At 37.4% G+C, this 27,599-nt stretch overlaps 1 protein-coding gene across 1 annotated transcript in view; it reads right to left on the minus strand.

Moving 5' to 3' along the window:
- Positions 1-362: 362 nt before the first annotated feature.
- vcla (vinculin a) overlaps positions 363-27,599 on the minus strand; it is a 117,924-nt gene continuing 90,687 nt past the window's right edge. Inside the window, exons 16-22 of the mRNA XM_043678615.1 lie at positions 23,066-23,368; positions 22,250-22,374; positions 18,266-18,451; positions 9,908-10,135; positions 3,475-3,678; positions 3,044-3,148; positions 363-2,307 (exon numbers count right to left, since the gene is read on the minus strand). Coding sequence (XP_043534550.1) covers positions 2,161-2,307; positions 3,044-3,148; positions 3,475-3,678; positions 9,908-10,135; positions 18,266-18,451; positions 22,250-22,374; positions 23,066-23,368 — 1,298 coding nt within the window. The 3' untranslated portion in view covers positions 363-2,160. The remainder of the gene's footprint in view (positions 2,308-3,043; positions 3,149-3,474; positions 3,679-9,907; positions 10,136-18,265; positions 18,452-22,249; positions 22,375-23,065; positions 23,369-27,599) is intronic.

Consider the following 27,599-nt stretch of genomic DNA (forward strand, 5'->3'; position numbering starts at 1 on the left):
AGGTTTCTTTTGACTTTTCAATTTGAACTGCTGCCTACAGCAGCAATTCACCACCACTTTCTCAAAAGGAAATTAGGAAGAAAAATGCTAGCTTTGCCAGTGGGACAATTCCCTCTAAGAAATAACTTTAAAAAGCTCCATATGAACAAAGTATTGAAGTTAGGAGCATTTAATCAATAACAAACTTAACTCTGGCAAGTTTCCAAACATTTCCAAATAAATAAATAATTACCAGCATTTTGTACACCAATACTCTCAGCATACAAGTAATAAAAGTATAATTTAATCACACTCATGATGCCTATCAAAGCTACCTGTGGAGAGATAAAAAAGCATCAGTCCCTTAAGAATTGTAGACATAATTTCATTTTTCATTGTTTTTATTTTCCATTTTCCTTTTTTTGAAAAATGTGTTTGGCGAACTAAGGCCACAACTTGCATAAGCGTGAAATTTTCATGATAGATGTAACTGCCAATTTTAATAAAAATGCAGATAATATTATTTAAAACAAGTCAAATGCCACAAAATAATTGCTTAATTATCCTCCATGTTTTCTATTTCTTCAACTCAATCTTAGATTTGCAACATTTTTAAAACTAGTCTGCATAGGACATTTTGGAAAATACATTTCAATAAATACTGTTTTTTTTAAAACAATTACTGAAATCACTTAAATGCAGGGAACAGATATTGTGAAGGTTTATAACTAGTTGAATATTATAATACTTATCCTATGGAAAAAATACACATTTTGAACAATTGTACATGAGGACCTCAGGGCAATATACAAAACATAGTCAAATCTGTTCATTTGGAAACACCTGATCCTTCAGATCCCCATGGAAATTATGCACAACTGCAAAATTAAACATACTGTGAAACAATTGTGTACATTTCAGATTAAAAGTACCCACACACTGAAATTTGAGCAAATAGTTTGATATTTCAAAAAAGGCTAAATGTATTCAAAATACTGTGAACAACCAATTTCTCTGGCAATGATTAACATGCATTCATTTATTTTCACAGAAACAAACCAATCCAAGTTGACTTTTTGTAGTTCATAAACAGCATTTTAAACACTTATGCATCCAATTGACACCTCATTAAATCACAGAATGCAAAAAGTCATTTCCTCATCATTTGACGAACAAAGCAAATTTTAAGCTGTCAATCATCATACCATTTTAGATTCGGTCCAGACTTTAAACAATGTGATTTAGTTAGTAAAAACTAATAATCCCTTCAGTACTTCATTCACAAGTATTCAAAACATGCTTAAAGACTGTGCACTATATTAGAATTTCAGCAAATCAATTTTATATTCATATGTGCACTTTTCAATTACTTGTATTCAATATCCATCAGGCCAAATGCATATGACTTAATAGACAATGTTCCATGATTAGTAGTGCATCTCTCAAACTATGCCAGTCATCAAGTCATTTAACAGAGTGTCTTTGGCTTAAAACTGAATTAATGATCAGGGACCGAAAAAACAGCAAATAAACAAACTTAATAAGTAACTAAGCACGTACGCTGCCATAGCACAGCTTGGCCACAGCAAGCACAAAGTATCTGTGTAACAGTACTGAACACAATGATGAGCTTCAGAGTCAAGATATATCAGCCATATGGCTCCCAGACATATGGTTCCCCAAAATGTGCCATACCCCATTCGAAGAAAAAAAACTTTTAGTATATATTAAGCTGGTTATAGGTTAAAGCCACACATTTTGTCTATTGACGGATAGCAGTTCTGTATATGTGGAAATGGCAGGACATGAACAAGCAAGAGCTTCACTGTGTCTGTTCTATTAAATGTATGATTGATTCTGTTTAACAGGGATAAATTAGGAATAGGAATCTCACAGTTCTTATTGTGAGATTTCAGGAAAACAAGTGAAAATAGAGCAAGTTTCAATATGCAGCTAATCATTGCATAATTCAAATTAATATTGCATACACTAAATGAATATACTGTTAACTTTCAGGAGGTTTTGTTACAAGTGAAAACTGTAGATTAGAATTGTTAACACTAAAATATATTGCCATTTTGATTCCTCTTACACTCCAATTGGATGAAGAACATTTGTTCTTTCATATGAAATTCTCCCTTAATGCACCAAGATGGCAAAGACAAGGAAATCCTTTCGGTTTTATTGGTACCATGGAGTTTTCCGAACCCAACGGAGGGTGAATCCTGCATCTGTTCTGATCTTAATGGAAGCTGCCTCTGCTTCTCGTACAGTTTCCTTAACAGACTGCATCAGGTTCTGAGCATTATGAACCAACATTTCCGTAGCCTGAGGATAAAAAAAAAAGTGAATAGTCATAAACGTGCATGTGTGTAACACAACACTGACAGTTCACAGCTTCAGAAAATTACAAACTAATCAAAATTCTATTTTAAATATGCTTGCTGTTAAGATAGATACATCTATCTCAATTGGTTTAATACCTATTAGCTTCATATTATTCAATGCCATTAAAAGTCAAAAATCAGCAAAACGAATCATTCATCTTTAAGCATTTTCATCAAATATAACTTTAATATGGTTAGTCTTAAATTACTTGGGTATAATAAGACACCATTTAAAACACAAATCCAATGAAATTGTTTTTGTGGATCATAATGAATTAGCTACATTAGGCACTTTTAGTGAGGAAAAAGCAATTAAAGCACACTAATTTTTGATTTAAGGTGTAGACTGTAATGATTTGAGCAGAGGAATGCAGAATGTGTTCTCCATGCTAACAAACAGTGATTGTGCTGGATCAAGCTATTTGCTCCCTGCTCCAACATATTTTTTACCCTCTTACAGTATCTCAGTTTTATTCAGGGAGTGCATACTTAATGAGGTAGCAAAGATCTGACAAGAATTATCATGGGTGATGTTGGAGTCTCAAATATTAATAAGTGCTTTGTTTCAAAGCCACAACTATATAATGCAAAACTCATTCCCATGTATAGCCTTGAAATAAACAGGCAAAGTTGGTTTGAACAAAGCCATAGTTTCTGAAATTTGATGACTGCCTCACCTGCTCAGACTCCTCTTCACTAATATTAGTGCGTCCCAACATTGTAGCTTTCACAGTAGAAAGAATTTTAAGTTGCGTACTGATAGTTGGGATGCGTTCACACACCTGTGATTGAGAAAGTAAAGCAAGCATATGAACAGCAGAGAAAATATAGGCAGTTACTCAATGCTTTCAGGTTGCTTTCCTGTTTGCTCTTGGGATGTGGATGACAACATTAAGGTTGTATTTATTACATATTCTTAGGTTACACAAGAGAAAATTAGTAAGATTTGTTTTTTTTTATCAGACAAAGGTTTAATTTATGCTCATGATATGGTCACTCTCCCTATTTGGATTATGAAGCATGATTGTGTGTAAAATTCATTTAGACACTACCTTACCTACAGATCGATTATTATCCAAAAACTTCTGCTTAGTGCTTCAGTTCATACCTGAAGAAGGTTAGTCCTGATTCGCTTATCAGTACATTGTTTAGCAACTTCCTTTGCCAATCGTGTCACTTCGTCAGATGCCTTAGCTATGTCTTTAGCACAGTGAATGAGGGCACGTTTGTTTCCACTACCACCACGCACCAGTCGTGACATTTCTGCCATCAACAAAGCCATCCTCTTCGCAGCACCAATAATGTCATTACCCTGATGAAAGAATCCATATTAAAAGGTAAAAATATTTTTGATACAAAAATTCACTTTTGGTATTTTTTTTTCCTCAAAAAATTAAGTCAATTCAATACAGATCATATCACATGACAGGTTTAATCACTTAGACTGCAGCTGTTCCAGGATTCTACATTTTATATTCTTTTGGAAGTCATGCATTTTAATCAAATTATAGACGATATTTGATGTCTAAACTTAGTTTTAGCCCTGTTTTCAAAACTGCCGGCAACGTTCTCAGGAAAACCAATAAAATCTTATTACAACTCAAACATTCAAAAGTGGTATGGGTGATACCATGCATTTTCAAGTACATAGTTATTTGGTGTTAGTTTCAAAATGCTTCAAACAAAAACACTTTCCAGCTTTATTTGAATGTGCAAGAATTGTGAAGCACAATAGCATCTCAACTTGCAAAAATTCACATATTACAAAAATTGCAGAGGTATGTTACAGCAGCCATGCCAAGAAATGGGAGTAGACCACTCAACCTCTCAAGATTATTTCACCATTCAATGAGATTCTGATTGATGAACTCATGGACTCAACCTCACTTTTTTTTGCTGTCTCCAAAACCCAAGACACCTGTGCAGAGCAAAAATGTGCCTCATTCAGCCTTGACTATCAATTCCTCTCAGAGTAAAGAATTCCAAAGAAGAAAAACTTGGAGATTAAGTTTCTGAATCTCTGGCTTAAATGGGAAGCTTGACTGAAAGTGATCCATTGAGCCTGAAATGTTTCCCATTAGCCAGCCAATCCTCTGTCAGTGCTAATATATCACCCCCAACCCCTCAAACTCTCACCTTGTGCAGTAACCCTACACTTCACATCTTAGTGAACACCTTTTGGGAATCATGTGCACTACATTACTGGTCCCCATTCATTCACCAGCCCATTAAATCAAGGAACTCAAAAAAGTCAAACACAATTATCCTTTCAAAAAGCCATATCAACTCTGCTTAATTATACCTTAGTTTTAAAAAAGTATCCTGCAACAACCTCCTGGATAATGCTTTCCAGAACTTTTCCATTAACAGAGTTTAGGCTAACTAGCCTCAAATTTCCTGATTTCTGTCACCCTCTCCTTTCTCAAACTGATTTATTGTTTTCCAATCTGCTGGAAAATTTACAGAATCTAGAAAATTTTGTTAGCTTACAATTTCCTAGGAGCTATGCAGCCATCTTTTTGAAGGCCATAGGATATGGCCATTAGACTGGTTGTGGGTCTTTCGTCTCATTAGTTTACCAAGTTTTTTTAAAAATAGTGATGATGATGTTTTCAGCTCATCCCTTGCTTTTGCCCTGTTATTTTATACCATTGAGATACTTTGTTCTTGCTTTCTACACTGAAGACTGAACATTTACTTCACGTCCAACTTTGACTTCCTAATTTCCAATTATTAATTTAGAAATGGGGACTGGGAAATACCTAATGTGGGCTTATTTCAATACTTCAAGAAGCACTCGCTGCCTTCTAGTTCTCTTTTGCATTTTAACTTCTTGCCATTTAATTGTGTTTTTAAAATTAAGTTCCTTTTAAAATTTTCTCAAAATTATGGTCTGCAACAAATTTTAATAATAATTTACACCTTTTGTTTTTATTTGATGCAATTCTTAACTGCCTTGGCTAACCATGGATGGTTCATTCTTTTCAAACGCTTTTTCTTTCTTAAATAGAATGTATTTTTGTTGCATTATATCGTCTTATATGACTCTCACATTATCCTTCTTATTTACTATATTATCTGATAATATGTTTTCCAAGTCTATTTTAGCCAATTCTCACTTGGCAATGCTTTATAAATATAAGACTCGACTTTCAAACCTGCATTTCTCACTAACAAGTTAAATATACAGTTCTATCATGTTACTATCATTTTGGCATGTCACATCCATTACTATCAAATCATTGATTATCACTTTTTCACGAGAATTTAACAGATTCAAAATAGCATGTTGTGTGTCTGATTGTATGTTCTGTATGATGAGAAACAAATGGTGCCTTTTAAACAAACAGAAAATTAAAACTAATAAAGAAGTTTCATAGAAAGAAGTGGAACACGCCCAAGAGCTCTGCAACTTAATCTAGTGATCATTTGAGCCTTAAAGACAGGACAGTTGCAGATTTGATTCCCACTCTATATGCAGATAGTTCAATTATCCAGATTCTAAGATAATTACATAATAGCCAGTCTGCATGTCTAAACATTGCCAGTGCACCATGTAGAACAATGTCATGCATGAACATTAGTCATCTGCATTTCTCATGAGCTCTCAAAGCACAGCCTCCAGACTCTGTTTGATGTGTGCAGATTGATGGGAGCATTTGGCTTGGAATCTCGGGTCCATCAGGACTAATACAATCTTTCCCCTCATATGTACAGGCTTGGGGTTGTGAAGTAAAGCCTCTCCCTTCTTAATGGCCTTGAACAGTCCTTTTGTTAGCCCAGGGGGAAAAAAAGCAACATGAATGGAATACAGATAAGATTCTTCTCTCAAACCCCTCTCCTCCCAGTATGGACTTTGAAATGTGTAAGAAGCCTCTCATTAAGAGATTGGGGGAAGAGGGTGATATAGTAGTTATGTCACTACTACCTAAGGTATTGGCTCAACATATCAATACCTAAGAATGTTCCCATACAATTTATTTTGTGCCCAAAATCAGACATGCTGCACAGTAATGCCAATTCAGGAATTTTCAGGTTTGTTGCTTGACACTTAACTGTTGCCCCTCTCTAATCTAAGGTGTAGAGACAAATACCTAACAAAGTTGACTGTTACAAGAGCTCATCATTTAAATCAGCACAGCAGTAAATCAAAACTGGAACCTTGTGGTCTTGTACAACTCAACTACTCACTGGGGAAACTTGGAATGTATATTATGGAAGGATTGAACACTTTCAGAACACAACAGTTCAGGCTAAGAACATAATCAACAAAATAACATCTATTTTCTCAATGTAATCAAACTAAATCATTTTTTAAAAGAGTGTCATAATTAATCAACTTGAAAACAATGATCATCTTAAAAAAAATCAAATGACAGGGATCCAGTTTAATCAGAAGTAGGTAGTCAGATTGTCACAGGACAGACAGGGTGAGGCGTCAGGAGGTTGAGAGCTTGATAGGTGGTTGGGCAGTATATGGGGTGGGGAGTCAGGAAAGAGTTGGATGGATGGGAGTGAGTTAGTTGGACAGCAAGTCAATGAGAGTGGTTGGGAGCAGGAACATTGGCAGGGAGAAGAGAAAGGGTGGGGGTTGGAACCACTTACGTAGTCACCTAACATTTAATCTGTCTAACATTTCCTGAATGACTTATAATCAAGTGATCACCAGATTTGGCCCTTTATGTAATGTCACCAGAAATTATTATATCTCCAAATGTTAGAGGAGTTTCATGTGCTGGCAGTCAAAAATAAACTTCCTACTTATTCATATTTCCTCAAGCTTCCTTCAAAGCCCAAATCCATTTCTGTTAAAATATTTCTACACCTGCTTTTTAAATCTAGGTATTTCAGTAAAACATACCCTATCCAAACTACTGTCTGCTTTAAGAAAAGGATTCTAACTGGCTACTTGACTATCTTAAGTTTTACAAAAAAGTTTCTTCACTGATGATCATTGACCATACTGAATAGGCATTGCATTGACAAGCAATATTTATCTGTTCAATGTTTCAGAAATAGTGACTATAAAATAATTTTGGAGAGTATCCTAGTTAAATCATCTTCTCAGGAAACAAAATGAATCACAAAATGAAAAGCAGTATTGTCAAAGGCAGCATTGTGACATCTAAGGCATTTTGTAAAAAAAATAGTATATGTAAACTCTGGTATCAAAGTTGGAAAACTAAAGTTCACATGCTCCTTAAGACATAGCAACATACAGAGTCACGAAAAATAAACTGAGGCTCAATACTCTTCCACTTAGGGAAATATTTTGACATTTAATGATTAGAGTGCCAATTCCACTGCAATGCTATTTTAGAAATTTTGATCATTGAGTTATAATAATCAGCTTTGACTTCAAAGAAAAAGTCCAAATCCTTGAACTCAAATTCATTAATGTGAATTTTACAACAGGTCAGCAACCTGTTAGCAAAGTCAGAAGTTATTCAAATCTTTAAAAAGCGTTTTGACACCGTTTAACAACACATTTTTAAGCAAAATGTTTTCAAGTAAGCAATTAGTTGAAAATAAGATCAAGCATTTTATTGCACATACTCAAGAACTACAATAGTTAAATTAAATGAGAGAGGAATTAATTATGCTATTGTAGCAATGTAAGTTGATCTAAAGCTTTTAACACTAACACAATCATGCAAATGTCATTAATTCACATTAGATAAAAAAAAACCTTCAGTCCATAGCACCAACAATTTTCTTGTTAGTAAAGCTGCAATCTACAAAAGGAAGAATGTCTGTTATTAGATATTTTTAAAAGATCAAACTTTTAGATTATATAGTTCTGCACAGTTGAAGATTCATGTTTATATTGTATTATCCTTTGAGTTGTGTAACTAAATTTAAATCATCCACTTGCATTCATCTAGCACGATAATGCAGCACATCCCAAGCTGCATTTATTTAAATTTAAGACTCAAATTACATGAGTTTTAAAGCTCCATGTTCAAAATTCCCAAATACAGAAGAATTATTGTTCAATGAATTTTTTTAAAAAACATTTTAACTATTTTATAGCTATACATGATAATACCCTGGAAGATGGCAAAACTATGACAAAACCAGGAAGCCCTACAGAGGGCCAGGACATTTCGGCCATTCTGTTCCATAACTGTCAAACAACCAATGATCTGGGAGGGGATTAGAACTTTACATGTGGACACAGTAGATCGAACCATCCTCGAGGTGAAAACTTCACAAATTCTTTATAATGTTTTTCTCTCAGCTGGGCAATAAAAGGGGATTTCCACAGGGAGACTGAATTTCTCTGGACAATGCAGAATCTCTCTAGTCACAACAGAAGGATTCTGAGACCTTTCCTTTCTCGAGTTTCGGAGTGATGCTCAAGTATAGAAATCAAACATCCCTCTGAAGCACATTGTTGTTCTCCAACATTTCGGTAAGGCAAATTATTAGGAAAGCAATCAAAATGAAAGCACAACGTCTTGCATCTATAAGTATCACTAGTGAAATCCCCCATGCTAGAAACTATCACTTATTTCAGAATTTTAACATTATATTTTAGACAATCTGTGCTGTCATTCCAAATGTTGTTGCATCTGACACAGTGCGAGTTACCTCACTGTCATTTGACCATTATGTAACGGAATAAGAGTGCAATTACCCCATTGAGTTGATTTTGATGGTAAAGCAGGATTAAACTCCCTTTTATAATTCTTCCCAATCCTGGTTGTTTTTGACCCAGACGACAACTACTGGGCCATAGATAAGTATTCATCATGACTCAAATATGATTGAATTTCAATTATCATATAATCCAACTGCAGTGAAGTCCAATAAAAACATAATTTAGTTTCATGTCTGCTCCACATAGAAAACAAATTTCTTTTGAAAACATTTTAATATTTTAACAGCTTAAAAGCCAAATAGCTTATTAGAATGAAATGGAACTTGATGAAGGCCTAAATAATTAAATTTCTACGCTGTCAAAGCCTTAACATTAATAATGTAAGCACAGTTGAAGTTAAGAACTTCTAGATAAGTAGGATTCTTTTGGCCATGTACATGGTGCTAGATCTTTCACCTAAGGAAAATATAGCCGAAGCTATTACCAAAAAAAAAGTATTACTTTCCACAGACAGTCTTCCTTTAACAATACTGCCTTTTTATGTATGTATCTATCTTAGTAATAGCTCTTAGGAGAGAACAGCACAGACAAAGTATCAATGAAAATATATTTACAATCGAAGTCATTCAGAAACTGTCATCTCTGGCTTCACAGGTGATGGAGATTATGCAATGGTCAACATCCACAATCACAATTCTGGCTACACTCAGTTTGTAAGACTGCAAATGCCTCCAACTACATCAAAGTCAACTCATAATTGACTGCTGACGTTGATGAGGACCTTGTGAAGCCAATCTCAGTACTTCAAGAATGCAGGCAAACATTTTACTGCAGGCTCACAAAACCCAACCAGAATCTGTAATAATGCAAGTCGGTCAACACTTTGAATGACTGGATGCACACGAACCAACTGCCAGTGGGAAAAACTGAGGAGTACCTTACTAGACCATTTTCTTGCTTCTCGGTGCAAAGATTGAGCCGCAGCCAGAATTGGCTGGTTAACTGGCTGATTTGGAGGCATTAAAAGTAGCTCAGGTTCGTACTCATCTTCATTATCAGAGGGAAGAGTCAACTCAACATCATCGTCATCATCATCATCATCATCACCATCATACACATCTACATCAGCCTCAATTGCTTCACTTGCCTCATCAGTCACATCAGGCTTTAATGGTAGCGAGTAGAGAGGGGAGGATGGAAAGACAGTGAAAGAGTTAGTAAGAGAGACAAAAGGAGAGAGAGAATATGAATGAGTTGTTTTAGTAATTAGGTACCTTCTTGTTCTGTAGGGAAGGAAAGAACAAAATGTCTACAGGAAAATCAGGAAGGGAAAAGAGATGGTCATTTTTAGCTTGTGACTTAAATTAGATCTAACTATTCAAAGCAGAATATTCGAACTAAAGGCAAAGGAAAGAGGAGGACTTTTTTTTATTCCCAAAGGAATAAAAAAAAGGAATATCTTTGCACATGCCCTAGCTCAGCTTTTGACATTTTACACAATTAAACAGCAGGATCAAGACAAAAAAAAATTACTCCAGGATCTGAAGCAGAATCAATGGTATCATGCATAAAATATACATGAATGCAAACGTGTGTTCCGGCAATTAATTTTGTTCCTAAAAGAATACTTGGATAATGAAGAGAGTGTTAAGCAAGAAATGATCATAAGCTGCATGCTTAAGAGAAAAAGGGAGCAAAGAGACACAGGTTGGGTAGAGCAGGAATTGCCAAATCACCAAGAAAGAAATACATAACAAAGGAGAGTAAAATTTTCATTAAGCTGAAATGAATTTAAGGATCAAGACAAGGGTAAAAAGTTGTCATGGACTGGTGAAAAGCAACTTTGGATTCAATATAATTCAACAGTGAGAAACAGAAAGCTTGCTAAACAGGGTTTAAGTTTGACATCTTGGCCTCTCAAACAACAAATTCTGCTCCTAACACTAAGTAACACGAAGGGGCAAGTGTTTAAAATATCAGGACCAAACAATCTGACCCCAATCTCATACTCTTAACTTTCAATGAACCTATATCACCCCACCAACAAGGCTTTCACAAAAACAGGTGGGAGCCTAACAAAATAGAAGCCATGCCCTGTTGACCAAAGTGCCAGGATTCCCAACTTCAATGCATATTAACAGTGGCTGTGGAATCCCTATGGGCCAGAAAGTTTCACAATGTCTTCAGACTAACCTAACTTTCATTAGTCAACCTTCCCTTCTGCCTCCCCTCAGCACATCAGTGTCACACTCTGAGGTTCTGAGAATTGCCAGGATGAACCCTCCCAATTTCATTACCAAATTCCGAGATGTACCCTAATACTACAACTAATTATTTCCACCTTTCGACCAGAAATTTAGGTCAGGCTAAGATTTTTTTTTAAAAAATTAACAGAAACTCTATATCCAGGGTTCATCAGATTCATTGCCTCCTTCGAACACACTATACATCGTCTCCATTACCCCATTAATATTTGGGACCTAGAGGAGCAGTCTGATTAAAACAATGATGTCTCGTTCTCATAATAGTTCTCCAAAGAGTTTAGTAGAATGATATTTTAAAAAATTATTCACTTAAGAATACTGAACATTCAAAAATTGAATTGTATCTTTCAAGTGTAAGTGCAGAAAACATGACCAGGCACAGGAAAAGAACAAGAGGGATCAAGAACAGCTCTTATCTAAATAAACTGCAATTATTTCTCTTAAGCCAACTGAAGCTAGATTTGAAGAAAAAGACTTGCACAAAAAAAAGTCATTGTTGCACCTCTAAGTTGTATCATATCATTTCGCTCAATGCAGTGAAAGAATTGCTCAAACATTTCCTTTCCATGGTTCAGAAAAGATGAACATGCCAAACAAATACTAATCTCCAGTCAATCTTTCAATTTCAGCTGATGGCCAAGCAAAGATGTGAAATTGTTGCAAATTTATTTCACAAGTGATTGCAAGTTGGATAGGCAGCTATGGTTACACTAACCAAACACTCAGTTCCATGATGGACAGGAAGCCTCATAGCAAACCTAACATTTTTTTCCCGCAAAGTACCTCATGACAACATATTTCAAGCAGGTAGGAATAAATAGGCGAGTAATTGACTTGGACAAACAAAAGTACTACGGTAGTGTATTGGCACAATGGAAATTGCCATTTGTAAGCCCTTCAACAACAGAAGTAGATAAAGTTTTTACAGTTCATGAGAAAACTCACATTTGCGACAAGTTGCCAGAAGATCAACCTTAAATCTGGAAAGAAGAGCCAATATCCGCACATTCAAAGCTTAGCACTACTACCATTGTCGGGATCATCTAAATTTATCCCTCACTGATTATTTAACTGAGTCAGATCTATGCCCATATTTGAATAATGGTGTCAACAGCCAAAGCATTCACCACTCATTGAGTCAGAGTACTCCAGCAGAGACAGCCTTTGGCCCAAACTGGTCCATGCTGACTAAAATGTCCGTCCACACTAACCCCATTTCCCTGCACTTGGCCCATATCCTTCTAAACTTTTCCTGTTCATGTATTTGTCCAAATGTCATTTTAAGTGCTGTTAATACGCTGGCCTCAACCACTTCCACTGACAGTTCATTCCATATACGTACCACTCTCTGTGAAAAAGTTGCCCCTCAGGTTCCCTTTTGTTCTTTCCCCTCTAACATTAAACCAATGCCCTCTCGTCCTCTATTCCCCAACCTTGAGAAAAAAAAAACTAGAGTGCATTCACCCTATCCATGCATCTCATAATCATATACACCTTTGTAAGGTCCCCGCTCAGTGTCCTGTACTCTCAAGAGAAAAGCCCGAGCTTGTCCAACCTCTCCCTTTAACACAGACCATTGAGTCCTGGCAACATCCTTAGAGATTTCTTCTGCACGCTCTCCAGTTTAATAACATCCTTCCTATAACAAGGTGACCAAAACTGAACACAATTCTCCAAGTGCGGCCTCACCAACATCTTGTACAACTGCAATACAACTTTCTAACTTGGATACTCAATACCCTGACTGATAAAGTCCAGTGTGCCAAAAGCCTTCTTCATTGCCCTGGCCACCTGCGACTTTACTTTCAGAGACCTGTGAACATGATCCCGCTGTTCCTCTGCACTCCTTAAGGCCCTATCATTCACCATGAAACTCCTACCTTGACTTGACTTTTCAAAATGTAAGACATCACTTATGACATGGGGTAAACTCCCTCTTAATTTTAAACCAGCACCACAAAAGATTTATCCCATGCGGTAATCTGTGAAAATTCGAGAGGCCAAGAACTATTTAAAGTAAAAATTAACAACTTAATTTTTTACATAAAAGTCTAACAGAGAATAATTAACTAACAACAATTTACAAAACTGCCTTCTAACATTGCTTCTACTTTCCCTTCTACAACACTAGTCCAATAAAACCCCCGATTAAGATTTACTAAAATTTAAACTTCAAAACCAGGCAGCTGTCGAATCTTCCCTTTGTAACTATCTGTAGATTTTTTTTTTCTGGGCCAACTCCTCTCAACAGGTTACCTCTCAGCAGTTCTTACTAGCAGCCTACATCTGTTGATCTTCTGGCAGTTCTCACTCAACTGTTCAAGTTTTCTCAGTCTTTTACCCGCAAAGCGTCAGATTGCATCATTGACTTTTAATATTGTCATTACACCAAATTCAAATTTGATTGGAGTTTGTTTTTTTTGAGAAAAGGTAGAATTTAAACTGAATGGCCCAAGTCAAATTTGTTTTTGTCTCCAGGCAACCAGCTAATCTAGCTGCTGGACCAAAAAGGTTACATTGTATCTGGTTCAGAACACTTGGTGCTGTCAGGTCGTTCTGCTAGCTTTTAACTTTCTTAAAAAGGTACAGTATTCCCATATCTTGCCAACACTCTCACTTATCTATATTAAACTCCATTTGCCATTTCTCGGCCCATTTCCCCACTGATCAAGGTCCTGCTGCAATTTCTGATAACCTTCCCCATTGTGCACAACACTACCAGCAAACTTGATTAACATGCGTTGAACATTCTCATCCAAATCAATGATACAGATAAGAAACAGCAATGGGCTCACAGCACTGACCCAAGGCATTTCACTAATCACAGACCTCCAATCCAACAAGCATCCTTCCATTCTTACCTGCTGCTTCCTACCATCAAGATAATTTTGTATCCAATTTGCCAGCTCACCCTGATTTCTACACAATCTAACCTTCCAGAGCAGCCAACCATGTGGAATCTTATCAATGGCCTTACTGAAATCCATTAAGACTACATCTACTGTCCTGCCATCGTCAACCTTCCTGGTCACTCCATTGATATTTTCTAATTTTCAGAATTATTCTACACCTCAGGTGCAAACAGGATTTGAACACTGGCCTCTTGGTCCAAAAGTATGAACACTACCACCGTGCCACTAAAGCCCTTGGCATTCACGTCATATTATGAGTTGTTTGTTCTCCATTCTCCTTATAAGAAATCGTTTCAGATTGTTGTCCATCTCGCAAGGCCTAAGGCATATCAAACAGTTGCTCAACTCTAGGACACTTTTGAATTGCGCAAGGAAAGAGGATTGGTGTAGGACGATGATTGGAAAGGTCTGATGAAAACATTTTCAGAAATCTAAAGAAAAGTTTAATACTACATCAAATTAGAACTTAGGCTCATCCAAGTGCTTCAGAGTTAAGCACCTGCCAATTTTAATAACCTAATTAAATTTTATATTTGTTTTGGAGTATGAATTATGTATCCATAGGAAGATAGCATATCTTTCAGCTATTCGACTGTTCACCTCTATTTTAAATGTATAAATGAGCTATCTGGTAATTAAAATTTGTCAATTTCTTTTTCTTATTCATTCATGAAAGTTTTGTTGACTGGGCCAGTATTTATTGCCTATTCCCAACTGCCCTTGAGAAGCTAGTAAAATGAGCCACTTTCTCAAACTGCCACAGTCCATTTGGTGTTAGTAACGCCAAGTGCTATTTGAATGCAAGTATTGTCTATCTCTGTATAAATAATTCTTATATTTTAGGAATTATCAATGTTAGTTTTGTTAAAAGTTATTTATATTCGATCTTGGAGTGCAATTGTGATTTTCATAAATTATTTTAACATTTAAACTCCTACCCTGAAGTTCATGGACTCAACTTCTGGTTCAATATTGGCACCCTGCAGTTCATTACATTAACTACATCTCAACATTGGAACTTTTTTGGCTGGAAAGGATTGTGCACAAAATCTTTCCCCATCCCATCTACTCCGAGCAAAATGACAGAAACTGAAAGATAACCTACCTGGCAGGGTAATATTCACTCTTTGAAAAAAGGCTCCTTTCATTCAAAGATCAGTTAGAAAAGAAGAGAAATATTATAATTTTCAGGGATGCCACACATGCATGCCACACACTTCAGATCATCAGAAATTTTAGTTATTTATGACATTAATCTGTCATTACCCACCTAATCTACTCCCACATTATAAAAGATACCTTCTCAATTCAAAAAACTAAATCTTTTCTGACAAAACCCTTTCCTCCCTCCCAAGGATTTAGTAGAGAGTAACATTAAGTAGCAGGTAGACACAAAAGGCATATCACTTATGAAGAATGCTTCCATTGGACAAATTAGTTTTTCTTGCATTGTTAAAAACTAGTCACCTACTCACACGATCGGGCTGGACAACGTCCAATACTCAAAATTACATTAGGCGAGATGTCTGGACCTTGTCTGTTCCTGCACAATTTGCCAAATTAAAGCATTTCATAATCTCGACTGAAGTAGCATTTTCTGAAGGTTCATTAATTATTCTACTTTTGGAAATGCCATCACTTCAGGTTACACGAAGGAAAGATGTGGATTGCTTGAGTATGTTATCTATCGTAACCTCAATTTCCAACTATTTCTGGAAAAATTTGACATTTCTGATTATCTGATAAGAACACATGGCTGCAAATGTATACAGTATGACTCCACATGAAGGAACAAAGTACATAACATATAATCCATTTTCTAGTGATGGTGCTTGATGGATTAATGTTCGATCAGGAGATGACTCTCAATTCTTTGATTAACTTATTAGGTATTTTACATTTGAATGACAGCATTTTCCACAGTGCTGCAATCTGTCATTACTAGAATGGTTTGTCCTTCCTGAGTCTGCCCTTTTATCTTTTGAGTGGAATTTGAACTCGTTTTACTAATTTACAAATGCAACCACTGAGCCATAGCTACCATGTAAAAACACAATGAATATATTACTAAACTCAAGATGAACAATGATGAAAACTGGGAAAACATTTGACAAGATAGATAAATAAAAGGACACGAGGATAACAGGAAGGAGACAGAAACTTCCACTAGCAGATATAGAATGGTCAACATTTTCTGTGACACAGTTTCTATAATTACATTTCATTCAGTAATTTATCTTGGGTCTTAGAAAGGAAGCATTTACAAGAACTTACAATAATCAATATGGTACAGTTCTTGTCAACTGAACTCTGCTGTACATATGGAAATAATACCCACAATTCAACATGTATTTTACTGAACAAAGAGACAACTATATGCAAAATGAATTCGTTAACATTTAAGAATAGCATAAATGCCATGCAGATGAGCCTTCAACTGATACTGACACAAGCATCTCAGTTTTTCATGACAAAAATGTGAATACCCAAGTCAAAACCTTACAGGAAAAATAAATTCTACTATAAAACAGAATTCAACTTTGTGGATAGCTATGAAGAATATAGAGAAGCTTCAATTTCCATGTTCATTTGAAAAAATAAAGCTTCACAAGAGAAACAGGGACATGTGGTAAATATTTCTTTACTATCAAAAGCTTAAATTGTTTTTCAAACAACTATAGAAAGTGTCAGACATTATATCGCATTACAACTCCAGTGAAAAACTCTAACTATAATTAAAGAACAATATCCTCAAAGCCATTTATAACCAGTGAGCAGAAGCACTCAAGAAATTAAGGTGTTACTACAACTAGATTATCAAGTTGCAGCTGGTTGGATCCAGTTGGGAAAATTCCTGTATGGATGGTGTTATGCTGATCTATATGATGGAACTGGAGAAGCACAACTGTCAACAGCTATTATATGGTTCAATACAACTGCAGAATATTCCTTTGAAGGTCGGAAAGAAGTGAAATTCATATGTTCATCCAGGTTCCAACCCAACATGTTGGCAGTGTATGGAAATATTATAATTGGGTGATTGCCAAATGACACCAATGTCCACAGATGCCCACCCTCAAACTCAGAAAGTGACTGAAATATTTTCAAATGGAAAAAAAAGTGTTCATATTGGTGGGCCGCAGAAAGAATTAACAAGTGATTTGTTTAGTTAAGTGCTATTTTGTGGTCCATGGCCTTATTTTAGAGATCAGACAACTATTGCATCATCTCTCCAAATAAATGCCCTAAAAGACTCTGAAAATAAGCTCAAGCCAATTATATCATTAAGTTAATCAAGATATTTTGAAAATATAATTTGCCATTTAGTTTTCCCACCAATTGACTGCTGCTAAATACTACCAAAAGACTTTTCTTGGCTTATCGTTGCATTTCTACTTGATAATCAGCTGTGTCGTTCTAGTTTCCGAGGTGAACAATTCAAGCAAGATGAGCCAAACAAGTTGCTTTCCTCTTTAATGTCATGGCCTCACTAAGTTTAAAAAAAAAGTATCCCAAATAACTACAGTTTTGAGATCACAGGAAACATGGATGTATACTTTAGCCTTGCTGAGATCACGCATTGTCTTAATGGATCACTCAAAATTTGTTTCATAATCTTCAAAGGAGACTGTTGTTTTCACTCAGAGAAAGATCACAGAATCAGAATCCTACAGTATGGAAAGACGCCATGTGGCCCAACAATCATGACTGAGAAATTACATCTCCCAACTTTTAATTAATGTGTTCATACTATTGTTCAAAGTCTGAATTGAGAGCTGTAATTTCAGTGTTCAATCATGTTTTTGACATTTTCTATAAATGGCAAACCATGACCTGTCAAATTTTTCACAAGTTACAAAGCAGCTTTGTTTGAATAAGATTCTGACGATATTATATCCATCATTCCAGGAGAATTATAAATTAGTCATGCATTTTTGATCAAGAAAGAAAGAAGGGAACACTTTTTGCAAATTGCAGTGACTTCAATTTCAAACAGCTAGCAATTGCAAATGAGAATTACAATATATAAACAAGTAATAAATATGAATATTTGAACTCTCAAAACATTAAACAGGCTTTGATTATCCCTTGGACATCCTTATGCCAGTCAACCTTTACCTTGCTAGACCACTTTCTGGCTTCATCGTGCAACTGCCTAGCAGACTCCATCATAGGCTGATTGACTACTTCTCCAGCTTTCATTTCAGGGAATTCTTCATCTTTTTCCTCAGGGGGAGGTGGTCTTGGTGGAGGAACTTGACCCTCAGGAAGTGGTGGTTTGGGAGGAGCAGGTTCATCATTCAACTGTAAACAAAGTAATGAAGTCATCATATATGAAAGCTTTCCAGAAAGAAACATTTAGTACACTGCTTCTACTCTTCAATTATGTACAATTCAATGAAAGTGATATGCTAGAAATGTACAAGATAATTAGACATCTCGTGCTGAAATTTCACAATTTGTCCTGTAAGAACCATGTCTATTTATTTTGTGTCTTCAAAGACTGTAAAATACAAGGACAAAGGACAGAGATTTGCAAGGCTGCATACTTCACAGCAAGGAAATTAATACGGATTGAGAATACTGCTTTTTGCAACTATAGGTTCCTATAAAGATCAGGAGCCGAGATTGCTTCTAAACTAACTGCATAGGTTGGACTAGAAACAAAAGTTACAAAAACAGAGATACAGAGACCCACAGAGAAAAAGACAAAAGTATCTGTTGTTGTCTCCAGCACAAGCTATGTGCTCTATAGTTTAAAAAAACCTCAGTTCAAAGTTGAAGGAAAACAGTTAACCTTCCTGCAGGATTTCTGTGAGCTGTGACGATTGAATTAATAAATCAGAGATGGTTTCCAGTCGAATCAAATCACTCTTGTTATGGCCAGAACAAACTTCCTCAAAACACATCAAGGAGATAGCTTAGACCCTAACTTTTATCTTATTTGGATTCAAGTGTTAGGTGCTGTATTCTTTGTGATATGATTGGTCAAACTAGGCTTTAAGCAAAACTCCCTTTATTCTTATACCACAGTTAAAATACAAACAAAAAGAATTGACCTATCTTAAATTATTTCAAACATGCTGAACAAATAATATATTATTATTTAACTACTGCTCATCAACTGTACTAATAGAGCAGCATCCCATAAAAACATCCTTGGCAAAGTTCAAAAGATTTCCCTCACTTAATGCAATCTCTTCCAGTTCATCCAAAAGAAAAAACAATCAAACTAGCAGAAGGAGAACTCAGAGCTCCTCTGCTGCAGTAAAAGCTTATCTTGCAGCTTCAACACCAAAACCCCAACTTCAATCACTCTAAGCCAAAACTAAAACCATGTGCAACCCTGACTCGACCCATTCACGCTTCTTTTGTCTAATATTTTTTAAAACCCGAAGATATTTACTCTGCTTTCCATGGACCAAACACCTCGCCACCAGATTAACATCCCTGTTCAAGAAAGACAGGACATACAAATCTCTTTCAGACACATATCTTCACACTAGATACTTCTTACAAACCAGTGAAAGCTTTCAGAGAAAGACAACCTGAACACTAGTCAGTGGAAGGATCATCTAGACATTGGAATTAGGAACCGAGTTTCCAGTCTTTTTCTACTTCTGCCAATGATCTATTTTCCCTGCATTCTCTGTCTGTGTGTGTAAGGAGGTTTTATAAGAGGATTAGCATTTTAGCTATCGTTTTATATCAATGGTTTAAACTATACAGGCCTAAATTACTTAACAGTAATTCTTGTGGTGGTATTGAAACTTGATTAAAGTTAGTTATCAGCCTTCATCTGAAAATCAGATAAATTGGGGTACCATGTGTACCTTAAAAATAGAATAACAACTCCATTAAAAACAGCGCACTACCAGTGAGTCATAACAGTCCCTACTTTATATTTTCATTTGATCAGATTTGTGCATATTTATTGCTATATTCTGAAGTCATTTTATTCCAACACAATGAAAAACTCAACACTCCATTAAATAATCGTCATTTAACAAACCAACACATTTTATCCCAGTAAGATGCTGCCAATACATCTTAAATGATGAACATTTACTTCGAAAGGAAGCACATCAGCTTAGTACAAGGAATTTCACAATATACATCAGTCTCTGCTTTTCCTCACCATTCACTTAATGTACAAGGAAGAATTTGCAAAATTATCCTCCTATGTTCAGGGTATTTGACAATTCAGTTGAAGTTTACATTCATTTCTTTCTTACTTGGACAAAGTGACACAATATATTGAAGTACTAGAAAACAGTTAAGGATATTAACTAAACTGAACACAAGCTTCAGTGCAATGTTTCTCAAGCCAACCCAAGTCATTAAAGAAAAGTATGACACCTTTATCTTTACAACAGGTGATTCAATAAAATGATCCTAATTAAGGATCAATGTGCAAAAGTTCACATTCATCCAGCACTATATTTATTAGTGTCATCCAGCAGGACTCAGGAGTAAAGGTTAAATTTCATAAAATGTTGTGTTCAAAACAGATAGACTTTTGAAAAACAAAAGATGTTTAATTTCATTTAGTTTGATGCATTAATTGCCTTTAAATAGTAAGCAAATCACCAATGTGGCCTGCGACCCATTTCAGACAATTGAAGTTTTGATATTTATATTCTTTAAAAGGTTGCTTTTCCACGACAACTAAGTGAGTGATTCCAATTTTATACATTTGTTTTCTTTACAAGAAATTTGTTACAGACTTCAGTGGGCGGCACGGTGGCACAGTGATTAGCACTGCTGCCTCACAGTACCAGAGGCCCAGGTTCAATTCCCACCTTGGGCAACTGTCTGTGTGGAGTTTACACATTCTCCCAGTGTCCGCATGGGTTTCCTCCGGGTGCTCCGGTTTCCTCCCACAGTCCAAAAATGTGCAGGTTAGGTGAATTGGCCATGCTAAATTGCCCGTAGTGTTAGGTGAAGGGGTAAATGTCGGGGAATGGGTATGGGTGGGTCCCTCCTTCGGAGGGTCAGTGTGGACTTGTTGGGCCGAAAGGCCCATTTCCACACTGTAAGTAATCTAATCTTCACTGTATTCACTTGCAATTATTTAAAAATCAGGATCCCACTTCCTCATAGTCTGCCATATTCCGGTACAATTCCTGGCAGTCCTTCTGTGTTTTTCTCTCCGCTAAATTTTTAATCTAGATTACTTCAACTAGGTCTATGTTAGGCAAATTTTTCAACCTTTCTCCCATGAGCTGTGTTTCCAAGCTGAGCACAAGCTCCCACCCACATTTTGCTTGATGAACAACATCTGAATTAAACAAAGGAATATCCCTAAATTTCTAAGCTCATCTCCATCACAATGTGGCATACTTTAAAAGATCTATACAGAAATATAAATTAATTGTCATTAACTCTAAAACCCTTATAATTCCAGAATCCAAATGAGTAACTTTTATCTTTGGGTGGGCAGGTGGCAGGGTCAAGTGACAGCCATCTCTCCAGTCTCTGGGGGACTACCAAGCCCTCATTCACAAGTGTGCCTTCAGTTTCTTCAATCTGGGAACTACAATCTAAAACCTTTTGGTGAAATAACTAAAGAGCACCTTTGTCTACCAGAGGCTAACAGATAGGTCATCCATTGCGTAGCTTTCTCTTTTCACTCAAACTTGATAAAATAAATATAGAAATTCCCTTTGAAACTGTAAATGCCTCTGATCTATTTGAAGTACACTTACTTCAGAGTTGCCTATCATTTTCTCAGTGATGTTTCAATTTATCTTAGATTTAACATCAATTCCTAAAAGTAAAATTTATACTTGTGAAATAAAATTATAGAATTAGGTTTTTGAATCAAAATCTTTTCTATATGTTAACCACAAAAGTTAATTCACACACAACTCAATTTATCTGACACAAAAAAAAGCAATACAGTCTTCCTTAATGTTTTAATGTTAATGTTAATGTTAAGAAGCCTGTTGATAAGTAAGCCTTTATGTTCTGGATGTTATTTTCCCAGTTTCACATCCTGATGACATGGCTTTCTTTGTAAACCTTCAGCAGCAACATTTAATCAAGCAAATCAAAAGATCAAGTATGTACAGCAACGGTAAATATCAAACGTAGACCTACATGAAGTTGATCAAGATCAGGTGGAGGAGGAGGAAATTCTGGTTCTTGAGGTTGGAAGGCTTCTCTAACTTTAGCTACAGCACCTAAAATTCGATATCCTGAATCCAAGAAACTTTTCTGCAAACCTACGGGTAAGAATCATAGATTATTAACAAAAATAAACTGATTAAGATCTTTTAAACGAATGCAATTTCTGGTTTTAAAACTATCTAAACTCAGAAAAGCATACCCCATTGAGAAAAACAAATAATTTTGTTTATGTACAAAACTTTCCTAAGGATTTTACAACTAAAACCAAAATTAATTAACTTCAACTTTTACAAATCATACCTTTGTTCTGTTCAGTCATTTTTATAGAACTCAGAAGCAGATGCTTTTATCTCTAGACAAGATAGGTTTGGCAATACATCAGTGTGGGAAGCAAAGGCACTGATGCAGACATACATATTAATTAATTAAATTTTAGAAACTGGACAGAATTTAATTAAGTGACGATGTAATGTTCAACTATGATTAAAACGGTACAGTAACTCAACAAAATCATGTCAAGTTATTGCTGATGACATGGAAGCTCGAGGGGATCAGCACCTGAGATTGAATAAATGTTATGTTAAGCACCTCAACTTCAGGTCTTTAGTTGAAGACCACTGATATACTGCAATTGTTTCTGAAGTCCTGTTCCTGGAGTGAATAGTATCCACCTTAAAGTCAGAGTAAACGGTTTATTTTGCAACAAGTAAAAGCAAGAAAAATCCAAAACACATAGAACAATCTAATGAAGTACAAAATTAGCAATAAAACCTCAGTGGATCTTACCAGGATCTGAAATGTTCCCAGCAACAGCTTTAGCATCCATTACCATAGGAGAGATAGTCTTGCTGAGATCATCAGATGCTGCTTTCACTGATTCACGGAATTTTGGGTCTTCTGAATTTTCGACTTCTCTCTTAGCAACCAAAAGAATTCGGTTTGCACGACGGGCAATGCTTGTTGCTCCAGCAACCAGCATTTGGGGCTGTACGTTAGCCATGGCTACCTTGCACTTGTCTATGTCTTTCTTGATAGCTTCCTCAGAGGCATCCAGAAGAGACCTGGTGTCAATCGCTTCATCCACCAAACCTATGAAATATATGATACATTAACACCTGGCATTATCAACATTAAATTGAGCAAATATAATTCTGAAATTCAAGCAGTTACTGAATACAAAAGCTTGCAGTTTGGAATAGTTCGAAATTGAGTGACTGTGGCTCGACACATTAGAAATGAGAGATTACAGCTGTGTCTTACTAACCACTTAGAAATATATTCCATAAAACAGCAGATAAGATTTGCACAATTTCATAAGCAGTGATTAAAAACAAGCGTTCAGTCACTTGGGGACAAAAATTTGATTTCCTCACATTATAGGTGCTGCTTGAGAAGGAAAATTCAAAGCATAGTTGTCACTGGCTGCTTCCTAAACTGGGAGTTAGTGCAACGGAGGAAAGGAACAGGTTAAATTGATATTTACAAAGCATACCAGGAATCTACTTGTTTAACATTGCTAATTCAGATTATACACAATTCTTCAATTTCGAGAGAGGAAGCAAGCTCAAATGATAATTAATCCTTAACAGCAGCGATCAAGAAAGTCATCCCACAAACGTACGGCATTTTTAGTACAGAATTGCCAACAGAGGTGGACAGCATATGGAGGTTTATGAGTCCAATTGCTACCCAAGAAGCATAGGAGAGGAGAGGGGGGGGGAAAACTGGCTTCATTTTAATTTGGAGAAAAAAAGCTTTCAAGCCATGCTCAACTTAGGTTTTTCCTGTGAAGTAGGTATGGAAATAAAAATATTTAAAGCAATTTCTGAACATGAAAGTAAGAATGATAAACAGAACATTGGTGATATAAATTGAATACAGTGTGCAGTCTGACTGCCTTATCCTTTAAGAAAGAAGGGCAAGGTCTTTCAAAGGAAGTCCACTAGATTGATACCTGGAATGAGTGGGTTGTGATATTGTTTCAGACAATTGAAGTTTTAACATTTATATTCTTTAAAAAGTTGCTTTTCCACGACAATTGAAGACCGACCCCCTGGTTGTGCCAGGGTCACTGGCCAATATTGTGTGGAAAGAGACATGTGATAGTAGCTATGTTATTCTTTGTATAGTGGTCCCCACAGCAACTCGCCTTATGGAGGCAACTTTAAACTGGAAAAGATTGATTACCAGAGGACAAATATTGAGGGTGGGCATGGCGACCCCTCTTGGGATACGAATTACAAGCTCCAGTATTTGGATACATTTGAAGTTGTGAAAGGCCATCAGCCCCCTAAAAATAAAGATCACCGTCGGCCACACAAAGGTTCGAAAAATGGGGGAATGAAAACCTAGGAACAATTAGAATGGCCAAGAGGTATTTTGATTCACACTTAGAGACAAAGAGTTTTGTTCGTGGCTGTCACAGCAAGATTTATGGAGCTAAACTCCCTAATTTTGATTGTTCTGGTATGTGAATGTCTCACTTCTTTTAGAAGCAACGAATAAACAAAAAGCTAAAAACTGAGATAGGAAGAAAGTTAGAAAATATTCAAGAGCGAGCGGCGGGTAAAAAGTGCGTGGGGAAAAAGAGCACAAAACAGTGAGGGGGAGGTGGGGGGGCGGTGATGTTGAAAGATATTCAGGTATTGGACATGCAGGGACACCTGCCCTTATATGCACTATTGTCAACAGCTTGCAACAGTGTGTGAAACAAGCATTCTGTACCCTCTGCATAGGTCAGGAAATTAGGAACCTGGGATGTGGCCTCTTGTGAACAAGCACTAAATCTATTTTGAAAGAAAAATTGTGATTAATGATTTCCACTTGGCTCAAAGAATGGAAGGATAAAGCCAATAGTAAATGGACAGATATCTTACAGATGTTCCCTGAAGAGCTCCCAGTGTCAAGGAGACCGCATCGGGAATAACGGATACAATAAATGACATTGGTGGATGTGCAGGTGAAACTTTGATGGATGTGGAAGGGTCCTTTAGGGCCTTGGATGGTGGTGAGGGAGGAGGTGTGGGCGCAGGTTTTGCAATTCCTGTGGTGGCAGGGTAGGGTGGTTTGTTGGGGGTGTGGACCTGACCAGGTAGTCAAGGAAGGAAGGGTCTTTGCAGAAAGCGGAAAGGGGTGGAGAGGGAAGTATATCTCTGGTGGTGGGGTCTGTTTGGAAGTGGTGGAAATGTCGGCGGATGATGCGGTTTATGCGGAGGTTGGTAGGGTGGAAAGTGAGGACCGGGGGGTTCAGTCCTTGTTACGGTTGGAGGGGTGGGATCTGAGGGCGGAGGTGCGGGATGTGGATGAGATGCACTGGAGGGCATCTTCAACCACGTGAGAAGGAAAATTGCGATCTCTAAAGAAGGAGGCCATCTGGTGTGTTGTGTGGTGGAACTGGTCCTCCTGGGAGCAGATACGGCGGAGGCAGAGGAATTGGGAATAAGTGATGGCATTTTTGCAGATGGGGTGGGAAGAGGTGTAATCCAGGTAGCTGTGGGAGTTGGTGGGTTTTATGCGGTCTCCTCCACATTGGGGAGACTGGACACCTCCTTGCAGAGCGCTTCAGGGAACATCCATCCCATCGCCCCATGGCCTAACATTTCAACTCTCCCTCCCACTCTGCCGAGGACATGCAAGTCCTGGGCCTCCTCCGCTGCCGCTCCCTCACCACCTGACGCCTGGAGGAAGAATGCCTCATCTTCCGCCTCAGAACACTTCAACCCCAGGGCATCAATGTGGACTTCCCCAGTTTCCTAATTTCCCCTCCCCCACCCCACCTGACCTCCGTTCCAACCTTCCAGCTCAGCACTGTCCTCATGACCTGTCCTACCTGCCAATCTCCATTCCCACCTATACGCTCCACCCTCCCCTCGGATCTATCACCTCCATCCCCACCCCCATTCACCTATTGTACTCTTTGCTACCTTCCCCCACCCTCCTCTCTGACTTACCACCTCCACCTTCACCCCCATTCACCTATTGTACTCTTTGCTACCTTCTCCCCAGCCCCACACCCCTATTTATCTCCCCACCCTGGAGGCTTCCTGCCTCTATTCCTGATGAAGGGCTTTTGCCCGAAATGTTGATTTTCCTGCTCCTCGGATGCTGCCTGACCTGCTGTGCTTTTCCAGCACCACTCTGATCTAAACTCTGGTTTCCAGCATCTGCAGCCCTCATTTTTACCCTTTGAAGAAGTTACCAAATGGCAAGGACAGATGGGCCAGGGTGGTGCAAGGCTTGTCCGCTGATATGAGGACTTGGAGGAGAGATGCCCCAACAATGATTCCCAGATGGACTGCTTAATCTAGTTGTTACAATGAGCCTTAAAACAACCTTAAACATTAGTGACATACTGGAACGCAAACCCAAATCTGGGAGTCAGGAGGTGATTATTGGGAACGTACCTGCAGTACATGTGCAGGTGATCAAGCCTTTAATCGCGATGACGACTCACCTTAGTTTAACACTGTGCCTTTGCAATGTATACCTTCAGGTGTCGCTGATGTGATCCGGACAAACAATATGAACTGGTCTGGGAATTCCTGGTCGCTAAATGAGGCGAGTGGTGATCTTCCATCGGGATAGCCAGACCGAGCCCAAACCACAATCCAAATTACAGGTAAAAATCGAATACGTCCAGTGACCTCGTGATCGTATATCCTATGTGCCAACCCTGACGAAGTTGATTGGGACCAGGATACCCACTGGGAGCTGAACCTATCTTAGATGCCAGCCCAACGACCTCCGCTAAGTAACCCTTTCCAGAGGGGACCCTGGTAAGGGGGAATAAGCAGGCCCAGTACTACACCTTTGGGACTAGGAACAAGACAGCGAAGACTCCAGGGACAAATGCCAGGCCCTTGTTTTAACTGTGGGAGATATGGCCACTATAGAGTGAAGTGTCCTTATCATTTCCTTGAACTACCTTAGGGATTGACATGCTTGCATAAGGGAAAATCAGTATGTGTGGATCAGCATGCATAAATATAAAAACACAAACACAGACACAAACAAACACACACAGACACACACACACACACACACACACACACACACACACACACACAATCATTAAGCTTTTGGCGTGGCCCACAATTACAGAGGCTTGTGGGAACACAAAGGATTTATATCTCCAGATGTGTGGAAGTTAAGAGTGGACAGACTGGGCTTGTTTTCACTGGAGTTCAAAATAATAAGAGCAAGTTTACAGGATGCTCATAGTTTGGGTAAGGTAGACTTGGGATAAATGTTTACTGTTGTAGGAAATGAATGGGAATCAGGGGACATGGTTACAAAATAAGAGGTCACTATTTTAGGACTA

Source organism: Chiloscyllium plagiosum, chromosome 38 (genome assembly GCF_004010195.1).
Source record: "Chiloscyllium plagiosum isolate BGI_BamShark_2017 chromosome 38, ASM401019v2, whole genome shotgun sequence".
Lineage (NCBI taxonomy): Eukaryota > Metazoa > Chordata > Chondrichthyes > Orectolobiformes > Hemiscylliidae > Chiloscyllium > Chiloscyllium plagiosum.